The 15,808-nt window shown below is 49.3% G+C and overlaps 1 protein-coding gene across 2 annotated transcripts in view; it reads right to left on the bottom strand.

Annotated features, from left to right (window-relative positions):
- The window catches only part of Vps13d (vacuolar protein sorting 13D), a 129,355-nt gene that overhangs the window by 73,969 nt on the left and 39,578 nt on the right, over window positions 1–15,808 (bottom strand). For both annotated transcript variants that reach the window (XM_077676610.1, XM_077676611.1), the window contains exons 27-36: window positions 14,940–15,110; window positions 14,378–14,523; window positions 13,155–13,308; window positions 11,642–12,197; window positions 6,976–7,462; window positions 4,919–5,071; window positions 3,982–4,224; window positions 2,942–3,200; window positions 2,128–2,306; window positions 76–247 (exon numbers count right to left, since the gene is read on the bottom strand). In XM_077676610.1, the coding sequence (XP_077532736.1) occupies window positions 76–247; window positions 2,128–2,306; window positions 2,942–3,200; window positions 3,982–4,224; window positions 4,919–5,071; window positions 6,976–7,462; window positions 11,642–12,197; window positions 13,155–13,308; window positions 14,378–14,523; window positions 14,940–15,110 (2,520 nt within the window). The remainder of the gene's footprint in view (window positions 1–75; window positions 248–2,127; window positions 2,307–2,941; window positions 3,201–3,981; window positions 4,225–4,918; window positions 5,072–6,975; window positions 7,463–11,641; window positions 12,198–13,154; window positions 13,309–14,377; window positions 14,524–14,939; window positions 15,111–15,808) is intronic.

Below are 15,808 nucleotides of genomic sequence, written 5' to 3'. Positions count from 1 at the left end.
TTTCAATGCCGATAATTGCGCTGATACGACGCCTTTCCTCGAGCAGCACGCAAGCGCTTCACTGATAAGGCTTGCCTTGAGAGGCGTCCGTGTCCTCCATGAGCAGAAGGTCCTCCTGCTTGGAGGCCGGTCTGGGCTCTTGCGGAAGGTCAGCGGCCAGGCCGAGGAAGTCGAGCACCATCACCCAGGTCTGAGCATTGATCACCGTCTCCAGGCTGTTCAGTTCCACTGTCACGGTCTGGCTTACCTGCAGCCAGGGAGCAAACAAATGTATTTTTTTCTCACTGGGCTTGTCAAGCAGCCATGCCAGCACGTCAGAAGCAAATTTATTTACGCCAAGTAATGAAGAAAAACAAAAAAACTTTTTTTTCCCACATGTTTACCTCCCATGCAAACCTGCCGTATTTACTCGAATCTAATTCTCCCTCGATTGTAACGCGCACCCGTTTTTTGCGCGTTACAAAACGCAAAGTCTTCAAAACGCTATGTCTTCAATTGTAAGCGCACTAGACTTTCATTATTTAATACAAAAATACAACTTTTTCTCACTTGGAACAAGCAAGGTTTATTCCAAAGGTGGCACGAAATGAAATGTGCGGTTATTGCTGGCAAGACAGTCACCATAACGACGGTCTGGGGCAGCGCCGTCACTGCCCCGGCAGCTCTGTCGTTATGGGTCTCTGAGCCGCTCGCTGCTGTTGCACGTACTCCGCCAGCGGGTCTTCTATTTGGGGATATCGCCCCCTCTTTGGTCTGCTGAACCCGTTCCGTGTCGCCTTGCTTGCGAAAATTTTCTTTCTGTTTGCACCCGTCCCACACGCAAGTGTCCCGAATACTGAACGCATGTGACACAGCCTGATTTTCATCGCTTTCCACGCACGAGATTACTTTCTTCTTAAAAACCGAGTACTACAAGTACTGCAAGCAAAAACTGTTCAAAACGTACCTATGTTTCCCTGCCCCTATTCTGTCTTTCCCACACAATGCCAAAGTTCAGTGTCCAAAAAAGTGTTCAATAAATTAATAACTAAACTTTAACTGCCTTAATGAGTTGTATTGAGTTTTAGAATGAAGAAAAAAAGAAAAAAGTCTTCACAAGAAGTGTGTGAGCAACCGTCTGACTGCATCACAGAATTTTAAAGAAGTTTCCGCACAGATGCCAATATTTTATGCAATACAGTAAAAGTCGTTACAAGAGACACTGTTACTAGAGACGCTTGGTTATAAGAGACATTTGAATGAAAAGTGCTCGGCTGGTTTTCCTATGTTCACCATGTTAACAACATCGCATACAAGGGACTTTAGTTACAAGAGACATGTTTCCTGTGTTCCTTGAGTGTCTCTGGTAACGAGGTTTTACTGTAATAGCATTGACATATGCTAATGCTATAATATCATAAATTAACCTAGCTTCTTTCATGGAAATTGAACAAGTGCTTCTAATTTTTTTCCCTTTGGAAATTTTTTTTTCTAACATAAAAATTGATGCAAATTAAAACAAAATTTTCGAGAGGCAGACAGGCAGCACAGAGGTGCTCCCAGCACTGACCGCCCATCCACTCTTTTACCAGCAATGTGGCAAGCCTCAAAAATTCTCATAAACCTCGGCTAACATGCAACTTCTAGCATCAGCGGGTAAGTTTTGAGACCATAAGCTGCTTCATCTACTACAGTAGCCGACCGTTTTTTCAGACTCCGAAAATTCGGACCTGCTGGATATTTCGGACTTTCCCGACGAACCGCCAGTTGTCCCATAGGAGTAAAGACTCACGAATTTGTCGGACTGCTCTTTTATTCGGACTATTTCTCGTTCCCCTCCAGGTCCAAAAAATCTGTCAGCTACTGTCGTCCCTTATGAAGGACCGAACGCCCAAGGCCGCGGGTTCGATTTTTGGCTGCCGCGGCCGCTTGTCTGATGGAGGCGAAAAGCAAAAACACCCGTGTGTTTGAGATTTCGGCACACGTGTAAGATCCCCAGGTGGTCCCCCAGATCTCCAGCCCTCCACTACGGTGCAACTCATCGCCTGTGAAGTGTCGGTGCATCAAACCTCATGAACAGTCAATGAGGGACCGAATGCTCACTGCCCTCTTCCCCCTCTGTTCCTTCTGTTCCCCAGCTGCACTCACCCGGTTGTGCTTGGAGGCGAAGTCTGGGCAGTGGCTGTCGATGAGCAGCACGTTGATGTGCATCAGCGGGTCCTCCTGGGCCACCAGCAGGGGGGACACCGAGCCCGAGGGTGACGGGGGCGGCGTGGAGGGGGAGCCGCACGTGCTGCTGCACTGGCCCCCCCTCTTCTTGGGGTGCTCTGCAGGGAAAGGAAGCACACTTCAGGGGAGGAGGGCTAGAGCAACTCAAGTATGTTCAACAGGTGGCCGAACCTCAGTTCAGGGGGCTTGACTGGGGCAATGGGCTCTTGCCTATGGCTTCAGGCATGCAGCTTAATTAAACCATGGGAACGTACAGCAAGAAAAAAAAAACAGGCACCCGAAATTCCCACGCACTGCCTGTCCACACCAGCACTTCACTGCAACACAATATGAAGGGACACCGCTTGCAGGCTGGAAAAGTTTGTCGTAGCTTGCCTTCTGAGAATAGGCTTCATCACAGTTTGGCTGTTAATGATGCAGGGGCTCATGCTCAGCTAAGCCAGCTCTGACTTCAGGTACTGCTCGATGATTACTCAAGAAAGGAACTGCGCCAATCGCACCAATTCAATTTCAGGCTCGTTTCACTGTTTGATACCATCACACAGATATGGCTGCATAATGTTCCAAGTAAAACCAAGCGTCCTTGCGCCTTCTGCTCTCCTCCTTTAAATAAGCAGAGTGTATTTTCATTATCCCCTCAGGTATAGAAACGGCCTGACGCAGAGGCGATGTATAGTCAGGCCCAGTGGCGGGGCTTGGTCCCGTGTGCCACAAGATGCCGTCATAGCCCCACCTGCAGGCTTGCTCTTCTTCAGGTGCGCCTGGAAGACGTTCTGGGTGCAGAGCCTGTCGGGCAGGGATGGGTGGGCAACCATGGTGGGCGCGTGGTACTTCATGTCCGGGCAGGAGAAAGAGATGAAATCAGACTTGGGTGGTCGCTCGTCCCTGGGGTCTCCCGCCTGGCTCTCGGGGTTGGTCGACCGGATCAGGTACCGGTGGCTGGACTCGGGGCTTTCCATGAGGTCCTCCATCACGACACCTTTCAGGGCCAGCTGCAAAGGCGAGGACTGTTGCAGGTGACTGGGCACTCTGACCGATCCAAAGGTAGTGCACATATGCAAGCCCCTGTATCCTATCTCAACACACGAAGACAGAAAACGAACAGCCGCATGATATTGCTTCACAAGCCCACTGACAAGGCAAGGCAAAGCAAAGTAAATGTGGCCTAGCTTACAATTCTATTACACTGACATTGTGACACTAATGCAATTTCTGGGAGCAGTGTTAAAGATTCAAGCACAGGGAAAGAAAATGCTGCCACAAAAACTGAAGCTCCACCTCGAGCTTGAATTTTTTTTCTTTCAAAACACACACACATTGTTATCATAATTCAAATCTGTGGGATTTAACGCGCCGAAGCAACTATAAGAAATTCTTTACTCGTGATAACTTGATAGCCATGCTTCAAAGCCGATAACGAAAGGCCCCGCCTGCAGACACCTGCCCCTTCTGTGTGACTCCTGCGCCAGAAGCTGATGTTAAACACCTGTTGTGGAGTTGCTCAGGTCTCGGAAACGCCCGAATCGAACACCTTGGAGGCATAGGGCTCCATCCTGGGAGACCCCCAGATATGAAGCGTTGGATATGGGGAACCCCAGTACCGGTCTCTTCTTGAATTTTTGCGCGAAACTGGTGCAATGTTGTACCTTAAAAACTTCATGTTAAGCGTAGGGCAATCTCTCGCAATTAAAAAAAAGAACAAAAGGGTGTGAGACGCAGAACCAACCGCATGGGCCACCAGGTTGCACCCGCCCAACAGAGGTGAGCTCCCACCTGAATGGTGGTCTCGTAAGGGCTGTTCCTCTCGTAGTTGACGACAAACTCCTGGAAAGACAGGGCAACCAAGTCCTGCTTGTCGTTGCAGAGCTCCGAGCAGATGTTGATGATGAACTCGGGCAGCACAAAGTTGATGTGGCAGTTGAAGGCCGTCTGCCCCGAGGCATCGTCAGCCATACTGGCCAAGCTTTGCTGAGGCCTGTTCGGTTCACCCAGTAGATCTTTCACTGCAAAGTCGTCCTGCATGAAGACAGGGGAAGCCAGCTGCTGAGACTGAGAGCATGGTTTTCGTCAATGAAATGATCGTATAAGATATAACAGCATAATAATGGTAATAAGTTCCAAACAGGAAAGCAGGTTTTTGAACTGCCACAGACCTGAAACTGTAAGTTTTTTATTAAGTTAGGTTTGGGTAGTAGTATGCATTTACCTCCAACACAACAACCTTAATGCACTGAACTTTTGTTCCCACTACTGCTATATAATGAGCATTAGTAAAGCATACATCCAGCTTGATGAGGACAAGTAGTTGAACATAAACGCACTGTGATGAGCGTTTTATACTCTTTTGTAACCTATAGCTATAGCAGTAGTGATATGAAACATGCAAAGTAGTCCATTATAAACTATAAAGAATAAACAGACTGTAATAAGCAAGCTGAAAAGCACATTCCTATAGGCAGGCCAAGCAATTATAGCCTAATGCTAAGATGAAGCAAACAAGATCGTGTACTATTTGTGCACAAAAGAATGCAGAAAAATGTCCTAGTCAGCTAAACTAATAACCACCTTTACATACATAAGCTACAAATCACCCACTGCCATAAAAACATCGTAGTTCTCAAGTATTTCAACTTAAAGTGTGTAGTTACCAGGTATTGCAGTTTACCACTTTACAATGGTGATGTACACTATGCAACAAAACAGTCCATACCCATGATGAAGTGAAATGCAACGGTTCCGCAAGGTCCTCTTCCTCGGCAGTGCTTTCCTTGCGGTAGGTGATGTTCTTAGTCGACTGCAGCAGCAGCTCATACTGATGCTTCGTCACGGCAAACTTCAGGACGTTTATCACAGTTCCCGAGACCTGAAGATGGAATAGAGTTGAGCTTGTTGAGCAGAACATTTCTGTACAAGCTAACAATGAGGCATACAAAGTCCATGTCTCAACCTCCACTGCAAGTCTGTTGGCCTAAAACACTCCAATTAAAAGGACTCAAGATGTATGATGTCAGTGGAACTCGCTGCATTTTCAAGGCATAGCTTAAAGCAAAGGAGCGAAAGACCTTTCATTGCTTCTGATGATGAAGTATGCCTTTCACCAATATAATGAGGACTACGTCACCGCCGCGCCACGCGTGCTTTACTTCCACCGCGTGGAACCGACCTCCCCAGTGGGCTCGCTCGCTGGGAGGAGGTCCTGCTGCGGAGGCTTCGAGTTGGGGTGGCATTATCCCCAGCAGTGACCCACGCTTGGCCTGCCCGCTATCACGCACCGTTTGCGGACACCTGTCCCTTTTGTACGGTCCCTGCGTCTGAAGCCGACACGAGCCACCTTCTATGGACCTGCCCTGCCCTTCAAACCTCTCGCCTGCAACACCTCCGGGGCACAGGGCTCCATCCTGGGAGACCCCCTGATCTAGAGCGGTGGATATGGGGGCCTCAGTACCGGTCTCTGTTGACGTTTCTGCGTGAAACCAATGTAATGTTGTATATATGACTGTTATGCCGTAAGGCAAACTCTCGCAAAAAAAAAAAAAAAAAAAAAACAACGAGTACAACAATTACGATAATGGGCGGACAAAATGTTTGCATGGAGGCCAGCATGCTTCAGCTTCTTTGACTAAAAAAAAATGGCCGCGTATCTGCTTCTTTCGTTGCAAATGCTGATGGAAGACAATAGTCGACTGGTGACCCTGCCACGTCAACGCCTCCCTTCTGTATCCCGCTCACCTCTCGTGCTGTTCCTCTCCCGTCTCGCTCTCCCAAGATGAACACACTAGCGGTTTGCTCAAATCAATTTAAATTTACCGCATTACACTGCGCCAAATTGGGTGCCTTGATGTCAGCGCTGCCATATGGCGGAGACGCACGTGAATCGAGGCCCCCTACTACGTTTATAGAACCATGTTGCCCCACTCCACAAGCGTTCTAAGCGGAGCACAAAACCCATCTAGTGGACCCTTTCATTGCTGTTGCTGTTTGATTTCTAACTTCTGCCAGGAGCTATAGCAGCGCTGGCAGCAGCAGGCGATGGTTTTCTGCAGTTGATGCAATATTTCATTTGCTATCGCAAAAACCAAGCATCCATGAATTTTATAACAAAGGAACACTGCAAATACGTATTCCTCATGTGTAGGTGGTATTCGTTGAAAAGTTTAGCCGTCAATTTCTTCGCTTGGCAACACTGGAAACGACCACAGACATGGCTGATGCACCATTGACACGGCGCGTCTTGGGCCACTGCGCCCACACGCCAAGGAAAAAAAAACACCGGCGTGCATCGTCTACTACGTTTCAACCCGATTCTCTACGTTGGGGTCAACAGAGATGTTATTAATCGCACTCACATTGGACTCGAGACAATGCTTTGCGTTTGGTGAGGTAGGGTTTGTAACGTGCAACACAGCCATGTGCTTAGCACGGACAAGTACTGCCATCCGGTGGAGCCCGACGTAACGAGTGACGGTGCACTCACACGGTTGCCTGCATGCATGCCTCGTCAGTGAATACAAGCAATTGATTTTCTGCCTTATATTTGCATAATGTCTTGTTCTTGCTCAACAATGTTGGCAAGTATGAACATTGACACCAGACTTAGACGTTCAGATTTGGCTGTCAGTATATAAGACTATAGCGCAGATTCAGTTTCACTTTGGGCAGGTGGCTGAATCGAGTCAGAGAGAGACATACAGACAGACATACAGATAGACCAAAATTTCTGCATTCAAGTAGCCCAAGAAAGACTATAGCCTTTAAAAGATGCCCTACCTCAAGTGTAGGCCGACCCTTGTGCTGCGAAGGTGCTTCCACCTGGTCCCCCTGGTCTCCCTGTTCCCCGATCCAGCTCGTGCCGTCAGTGAACCATGCCCCTTCGAGGTCCTCCCTCGGCTGCTTGTACTGAACGGTGAACTCGATGATGGTGTCGTGCAAGATGGGGTGTCCGTGAGCCCTGCAACTGTACAAGTCCACGACCGGAAGCGAGTCCAGTGGAGGCACCACGGCGGGGGGCTTTCCCGATGCGGCCGCTGCGAGGTTCTCGTCGATGTTGAGCGAGTAGAGGTTGACGTCCCTGAACTGGACGAAGAAGAGCCCCGACTTGTGCGGGTCACACGAGTTGAAGGCAAACTGGTCCGACTGGAGCACCGACGAGTTGGTGTTCTGGAGCGAGATGCGCCCCAGGTGGGCGACTACCACATCGCGGCTGGACACACTGCAGGGAAGCACTATCACCGGGGTCTGCAGCAAGATGTCTAGCCTGGGAGAGAAAAAAAATTCAGAGGGATATGTTGAAGAGTTAGAACCATTAGAACAAATTTACACATAGACTGAGTTACTAGCCTCAGACCATCTGCAGGTAGTTAACAGACCCTTTTTGGGCAGGAAATTTCATGTAACGAAACCTGTGGAAGGTAAATGCTACACTGCGTCCAAGGGATCTACAGGCGTGCATTGTAGTGCCACTGACTGCAAATAATACCCCTGTCAAACGTGCGCGGACTTCCAAGGAATGCACTCGGCTAAAATGTCATTCAGGAGCAGCTAAACAGCAAACGCGAGTGACACTTTCCAAGGAACACACTTTAGGGTGAGTGCGTTCCCAAAACACACTTTACCCAAACAGGCTCGCCAAGTGAGTTGTCTCATCAGCGGTGGTCTAATACCCCTGTCAAACGTGCCTATTTAAGTGCACTTACACAGAGTGCACTCGGCTAAAATGTCATTTGGCAGCAGCTAAACGGCAAACGCGAATGACACTTTACAAGGAACGCACTTTAAGCTGAGTGTGGTCCCCAAACACACTTTACCAGGGCCAGCTCGCTGAGTGAGTAATCTCGTGAACAGAAGTCCGAAAATCGGAAAAATTAACATAAAACCGTGAGCGTTTAGATGATAATAGGTAACGTTAAAAGTTAATTATAGATATATAGCTTATTTACGTTTACAAAAATTGAAGCAGCGACGAAAAATAAGAAAATAACCTCTCTCTAACAACGTGCCAGCGCCGCCTGGTGAATGTTTTGCTCCATGGCAGCCGTTCTCTGCGGCATTCTCGTAGGTGGTTTCTTGTGGCCCTGTGATTGTATTCCTGCTTCAGCCTATTTCTGTTGTATTCAACGTACGCTTTCAGATAATTTCCTCCAAAGAATAATGCTGGTGTCATACTGCGCAGTGAATAACAGTGAAGATATCAGTACCGGTGTTCGCTCGCCGTCCCGACTATGTTTGTTGTGAAATGGTTTATTGTTCAGTCCGCGATTTAGATCTAGCACTTCACAGTCCACCCAGTTTGCGCATCACAGTTCCCGCAGCACCGCACTTCCAACAACCCAGTCCCGTCGACTTGCACTCCAGCACCTGTCCACACCACTATCTCCCTGCCGCCATCTCCCCTTGATGTCCGATGCTGCTCCGATCTCCGGTGGGCTCCCTCCGCTTAATCGCGATGCCGCTGCCGATCTGCCAATGGGCTCCCGCCCCCTCACATGTTTTTTGTGGTCTTGTGCGAGGCGCCGATGCGATTTTTAACAATGCAAACACAACGAAATGTTTACATTATTCCTCACGTGATAAAGAGGGGGAATTTCAAGTAATTTAGTGTAATATTTACGCCGGCTATCGTCACTGACATCACGGCCAAGGGCACTTTATTTCGTCGTTTAGCAGCGCGCAGCCTATGTGTCACTTGGGAAGCCCGAGTGCACTCGGCGGAAGTGCACGTAAATAGGCACGTTTGACAGGGGTATAAAAATCGGAAAAAATATCATACAACAATGACCGTCTAGATGAATATTATAGTGGGGTTTATTGACAGGGCGTTATAGGGAGGTCTTACTGCCGTGAAGTCCAAACGGGTCAGAGCGAGCTCTCGGCGGGTCTCAGAAGCAGTCTCGCGCACAGCACTCTCGGTGGGGCTGGCAGTCCCAGATCCAGGCACATACCCGCTTGTGGCTGATTGTCCCATATACGAGCACATACCCGCTTTGGGGGAATTGTCCCGATACTACGCACATACCCATTTAAGGAAGTGCCCTTGCTGCTCGTAGTATCTTCATTACAATCACCCCCCGGCAAAGAGAGATGCCATCCTGGCGGCTGAAGGCGATGCGACAACGACGGGGTCATAGTACGGCTTCATGCGCTGTACGTGAACTGTTTCGCGCCCACGGCGACGAAGATCGGTCGTGGCAGTGATTGGCTCAACGACGTAATTCACGGGGGACGTTTTCTCGATAACTCGGTAGGGTCCATGGTATTTAGCTTGGAGTTTTGGTGAAAAACCGGGTGTCTTGGACGGAATCCACAGCCACACGAGGGATCCGGTTGCATAGGTAGGTGCGGTGGCTGAAACGTCACGAGATTTTTGGCGCCCTTGTTCCGCAGCGGTGAAGGATCGAGCCAGTTGACGGCACTCTTCGGCATGCCTAGCTATCTCGGAAACGGGCCTGCACTCGGAGACATCGGGACGGTAGGGCAGGATGGTGTCCAGGGAGCCGGAAGGCTCACGCCCATAGAGTAGAAAGAATGGCGAGAAGCCCGTCATAGTCTGCGTCGCCGTATTATACGCAAACGTGACAAATGGCAGAACCAAGTCCCAGTTTGAATGGTCCGAAGAGACATACATCGAAAGCATGTCGCCAAGCGTGCGGTTAAATCTTTCGGTTAACCCATTGGTTTGTGGGTGATACGCTGTAGTTTTTCTATGAACGACTTGGCACTGGGTCAGCAGGGCTTGTACAACGTCGGATAAAAAGACGCGTCCTCTGTCGCTCAAGAGCTCCTTGGGCGCGCCGTGGCGCAAAATAAACCTTTGCAGGAGGAATTCTGACACATCACGCGCCGTGACAGTGGGGAGTGCGGCTGTTTCCGCATATCGGGTAAGATGATCTACTGCAACGATGATCCAACGGTTTCCTGCGGTTGTGCTCGGAAGGGGCCCGTAGATGTCGATCCCAACGCGGTCGAAAGGGCGCGCCGGGCATGGTAGTGGCTGTAGAGGTCCGGTAGGGTGTTGCGGCGGAGACTTGCGGCGCTGGCATTCGAGGCAGGAGCAGATGTACTTTGTAACAAACGTGTACATTCCGGGCCAGTAGTAGCGCATGCGCAGCCGCTGATATGTCTTGAGGACGCCAGCGTGGGCGCATTGCGCGTCAGCGTGGTAGGATGAGCAGATAGCGGAACGCAAATGACGCGGAATAACTAGCAACCATTTGCGGCCGTCTGCGAAATAGTTGCGCCGATATAGGAGTTCATCCCGAACGGCGCAGTGTGAAGCCTGGCGACGGAGTGCACGGGACGCCGAAACTGTGGACGGACTCGACAGGTATTCGACAGGTCCGACGGGTCCGACTCGACAGGTCCGACGGACTCGACGGACTCGACATACCCGCTTGTGGTGGATTGTCCCATATTCGAGCACATACCCGCTTTGGGGGAATTGTCCCGATACTACGCAAGGGCACTTCCATTTAAGGAAGTGCCCTTGCTGCTCGTAGTATCTTCATTACAATATAATTAATATTAAAAGTTAATTTTTAGTATATTGTCGACTTGTCTTCAGAAATAGCAAAGAGTGATGAAAAACAACAAAATACATTCTCGCCAGGACCGTAGCCAGAAATTTTTTTCGGGGGGGGGGGGGGGGGTTATGGATTTTTGGAAGGGGGTAGTCTTGCTGAAAGCAACAGTAAGTGTCGCTTACGTGCTGCCTGGAAAAGATTTCGGGAGGGGTTCGAACCCCCAAACCCCCCCCTCTGGGTACGGCCCTGATTCTCGCCCAACCAGCGATCCAGCGCCACCGGGTGGGTTGTTGCTCCGGCCGTTCTTGGTGGCACTCGCATGGGTGGTTTGTTGTGGCTTTGTGGTTGTGTTCCCGCTTGAGCCTTTTTTTTTACAATCCATGTTCTCTGATACTTTTCTCTCTTTGATAATGCTGCTGCAATTCACCGTGTATTGAATAACAGTGAAGATATGACCGCCGGTGTTCAGTCGCTGGCCCAAGTTTTTTCTGTACTTGTTTTGTGTACGGCGCTTTTTGTGAACTTGTGAGAGGCGCTGATTGCTGTGTAACTATGTAAACAAAATGGAGTGTTTACATTGTTTCTCACGTGACAAAAAAGGGGAATTTCAAGTCATTTTGCGGTATGTTTACACCAGCCATCGTCACCAACATCACTGCCGAGGGCACTTCATTTCATCGTTTAGCAGCACGCAGCCAAAATGCCATTCGGTGACACCGAGTGCACTCGGCGCAAGTGCACTTAAATAGGCACGTTTGACGGGGGTATAGCAATCGCTTCAATGGCTCTGTGGGATAATTTAACCACACACTAGCAAACAATAAAAGATGTAATCCCACACATTGAAACTGCTGCAAATACCCGACACACGCAAATCACCACACCTCACTCGGGCCGAAAGACCACCCGCCACTCACTTGACATCCAGTGGCAGCGCTGCGTGGACGTCAGCCGTCTCATTCAGCGACGGCTCCCTCTGCAGAAGAAGGGGCACCGCGGCACCCTCCGGCGGGCACACGTGGAAGGACAGCGCCACGCTCTGGGCGGGCAGGTTCACGATGCCCAGGGCCACCTCGGTGGCTGCGTTCTTGATGGACTGGGCCAGCAGGGAGACGCAGTGCTTGAACTCCACCGCGCAGGACGCCAGCTCGTGGAGCAGCAGGGGCGAGTGGATGTAGCACACCGACGCCACCCGCGCCACCACCTCCAGGCACTCCGACTCCGTGGCCTGTTTGCCCTGGGCCCTGTACCGCTTCACGGTGAACTCGAAGGCTTTTTCCGTGCCAGCAGTTGCCGCCGAGTCCGGCAGCGGGAGCGACCGGTACAGACTCGCGTGGTGCTTGATTAGCGAGTCTTCCTGGGCCAGGTGGGGGTCGCTGCCGACGCTGACAATCCTCCGGTGCAGGGTCTTGTCGGAGATGAGGTCGCACACCTGCAAGCCTCCCAGGGTGCCCTGGATCTCGAGGGACGAGCCTGGAGGGTAGGGGGAAGACGGGTAGAGGTTAAACTACGGCTTGCTCATTCAGAGCACCTTTCGGAATCGATTACCTTCAGTTATTACCATGCAAATGGATTTTGCAAAGGCTTGGCTGGCACTGCACCCCATGGGGAATCACATGCATCTACAGCCACTACTGAATCCCTCGTGACTGCAAGCGATGAGATGACACCGTTTATAGCATTAAACTGTGAAAGAAATGAGTGGGAAGTGACATTTCTTCATGTCTGACGGTGCCAAAATAGGATGAGAATCCGGGAAGGACCGATGGAGTGATAGCTGAACTGGCAACTCAAACCTTAGACATATTTCGTCAAGCATAACCCTGTTTTCTCAGCCCAACCAGCCCAAAATACAAAGTTAACTCCTTTGCTACAGTTTTAGTCAGGCTAGTCTACAGACTTGTCCCAAATCTGGCTAAGCTGTAAGCCCCTTTCGAAGACCAAACTACACAGCAGGCATCAGTGCCCTTACCTAGTGTCACCAGATAAGATACAGAGTACCGTCACTGAGGCACGCAAGTGAGCAACGGCGGCCATTTTGTTGTTTATCAGTGTTGCCAGATTGCCGCTTCTGTGGCCTCACCGCTAACTTGGACGAGGTCATTTGTAAACAAAACTGCCGAAGATGCAAGCAAAACAGCATCTTCGGACACACTTCTGCAGCTGAAATGCTGCGAAGCGCGTTATCTGTGATTTGTATTCGGAACGACAGTAGTCGCGCGCAGCTGCAGAGCAGGGAGGACAAGCTGAGACTGCCACAGTTGACGGACAGGAAACGCATAAACAACAAAATGGCGGCGCCCATGAACCGTCGCAGTGTAAACAAGTGTCACGTGCTGCGAACTGACCAATGAACACGGTGTCGGCACACAACAATAGGAGAAAAGAGTGCCAATACTCTGTAACTTTATCTAGTGACACTACCCTCACCTATGGATGCCTGTATCCTGGCCCCACTGACAGTGGCCGTGGCCACTTTCTGGCCAGAGACGCTGCCCTTCTTGCTCACGGCACGCAGCAGCAGCACGTTGAAGCGGTGGAAGTCAAACGTCAGCTGCATGCTGTTGATCTGGTTCGGCAGGGCCTGCGCAGTGCAAGCGGGGAAACAAACGCACCCTTCACTCACTCCACGCACGCACAGTTCTGCACTGCTTGAATGCAGCATTCTGTACTACAGTTAAACCTGGATGTAACACGGACCCGTATGTAATGAATTCCTTGATTTAACGAAACTTTTCAATTCCCCATTGCAAGCCCCATTGAAGCGCACGTTTTTGCGACCTCTATGTAACAAAGGCGTTGCGACAGTTAACCTAGATGCGCTACGCTAATGAGCCCTTGTGTTTTGACCTTTCTGAAAAATCGGCTGGAGAAACGCACTAATTTAGCAAATTTTGCCCGCACCGCAAATTACCGTGCGTTTTCACGCGTGAGTGCAGTGTCAATTATGTGCTAAGTTTGTCTGTCGGCGTGTAGTCGCGCCTCTCCACTGCTATCTGTGGTGTCGGTTCGTCGGTGATATCTGTTGCCAGAAAACGAAACGTGAAAACGATATCTGCTGCCAGAAAACGAAACGTGAAAATGATATCTGCTGCCAGAAAACGAAACAGTCTTTTCAACACAAGCTCACAATTTTAAATGCCGTCTCCACCAGCGAGAAAGAAGGATGTCGCCGTCCGGTACAGTATCCCAGCTGGCACCCTCTCACCAATTTTCACAAAAAGGCGACATTTCAGCATCAACTTTGGTTTTTGAAATGCGTTAAGGCCCTGAAAAGTGTCAAAGTGTCAAAACTGAAAAGTGTCAAAAGCGAAAGTGGTACTCAAGTTAGGTTTGTGAATACCGGTGTAAGTGCCCTTGCTTCTTTTGGAGTGCCGTGTAGTGACCAAGCTCGTGGGAAAGCAGCAGACACAAATCACGAAGTTTTTCACTGTGAAATAAAGTCTTGGAGGGTGAGTTTACCGTTACTGATGTCTAAAATTTTGGTTTCGCTTCTACTTCATTCACGTGAACCTTAACTAGAAGCCTGCATGCAACGAAAAATTGCGAATTTTCGTCAACTTCGTTATATCCAGGTTTAATGTACTGCCGTAATATTGCCACAACCCATACCAACCTTTCTCCACCACAATTCTCTCTATGAATATACTTGCCTGCACGGAAGACGGGCTCAGGTCAAACTGTGACGATGTACTCAGTCTGCCCTCCCTTGATGCGGTCTTACGAGGCACTTTCAAAGCATCGTATGGTTTCAGGCAGCGGGCAAAGTTGACCAGCTCTACAATGGTTTCCTGGTTGGCTGCAAGACAATGCATACGAGTAGAACCAGTCAATGGCAAAGGTCCATTCTTTTTTATCGTACACACACTTCAAATTCCACAAAAAACCACTTCCACAAATACATTTACACTGGTTATTACTCCCTGCTTCACTATAATTCACCAGAATTTTAACAATGTCACAACTTTGTTCGGTAAGCCAGTTTTATACCAACACAGTGCTGCCAACATTTGCCAAACACATGCCCCTGTCGATGCTCAACCAAAACCAAGTTCACCGTATCAAGAATTAAAGAAGGAATTAACGCGTCAAGAATTGAAAAACAGCAATTTTTAAGGAGGTTCTGTTTTAGTGTAGCAAGACCTAGAGTTTGGCAAAATCACAGTGTTGTCACTCTCAGAAGCTCCTGTGTTGGAGGCTAACTGGGAGCCTCACCAATGACGTCAAGGTTGTTGAACTGCACAGCAGCAATGAACACTTGCTCCGCTGCACCGTTTGTGCTGGAACTTGGAACGTTCACTATTGAGATCTCTGCAGTGATGAGGGCATCTGCTTCATGAGCATCCAGGATCCCAATGGGCGAAGCACGCTGCCTATCCGTCAGCACTGCAAGAAACGGAACAGGACACTTACCCTGTAACAACTTCAGTTTCAACAGCCAATGCTGCCAGTTTCTAAGTTTACTTTTTATAAAAGGGGAAAACACTGCGTGCCCTGACAACAACTGATAAACAACTAGCTCTGGTAAAGCTTGGCCTCTTTAATTTGACCAAACGTTACGGTACCAATGGGGCCAACAATACGATAGTTACGTACAACTATACAAACAGGAATGTGCTGTGTATGTACCGTATTTTCGCGCATATAACCCGCCCCTGCATGTAATCTCAGCCCGCCGGAAAAGAAAAAAAAATCCCTGCGTATTGCCCGCACATTTGATACAGGAATGGCTGCACCAAAGCTACTGCTTAAGCAACACATCACATACTATGTAGACACAAAAAACGTATTAGAATTAGAATACAATTAGAGAAATTAAAATACACTGACTGCAAGGCGAAAGTCACAATTCACTCAGCGGCACTACTCTCGCTAGAGCTACCGCTTGAGCCGCAGTCCTCACTCTTGTACACAGGGTCATCTTGTATGTTTTGCGCAATCGCTGCCATGGAAGGCTTACTTATGGTTACTGCGTAGGAGCTTCATGGCACCACGCACATTGCCATGAAGCTGCACTAAAGGAAAAACCCCGCGCATTATCCACACCTCTACTTTGCCACTGAAATTTTCGCATTTTTGGTGCG

Source organism: Haemaphysalis longicornis, unplaced genomic scaffold (assembly GCF_048455015.1).
Source record: "Haemaphysalis longicornis isolate Haplotype H1 unplaced genomic scaffold, Haemaphysalis longicornis Haplotype H1 scaffold_7, whole genome shotgun sequence".
Classification (NCBI taxonomy): Eukaryota; Metazoa; Arthropoda; class Arachnida; order Ixodida; family Ixodidae; genus Haemaphysalis; species Haemaphysalis longicornis.
This window is presented reverse-complemented; position numbering and strand designations above follow the sequence as displayed.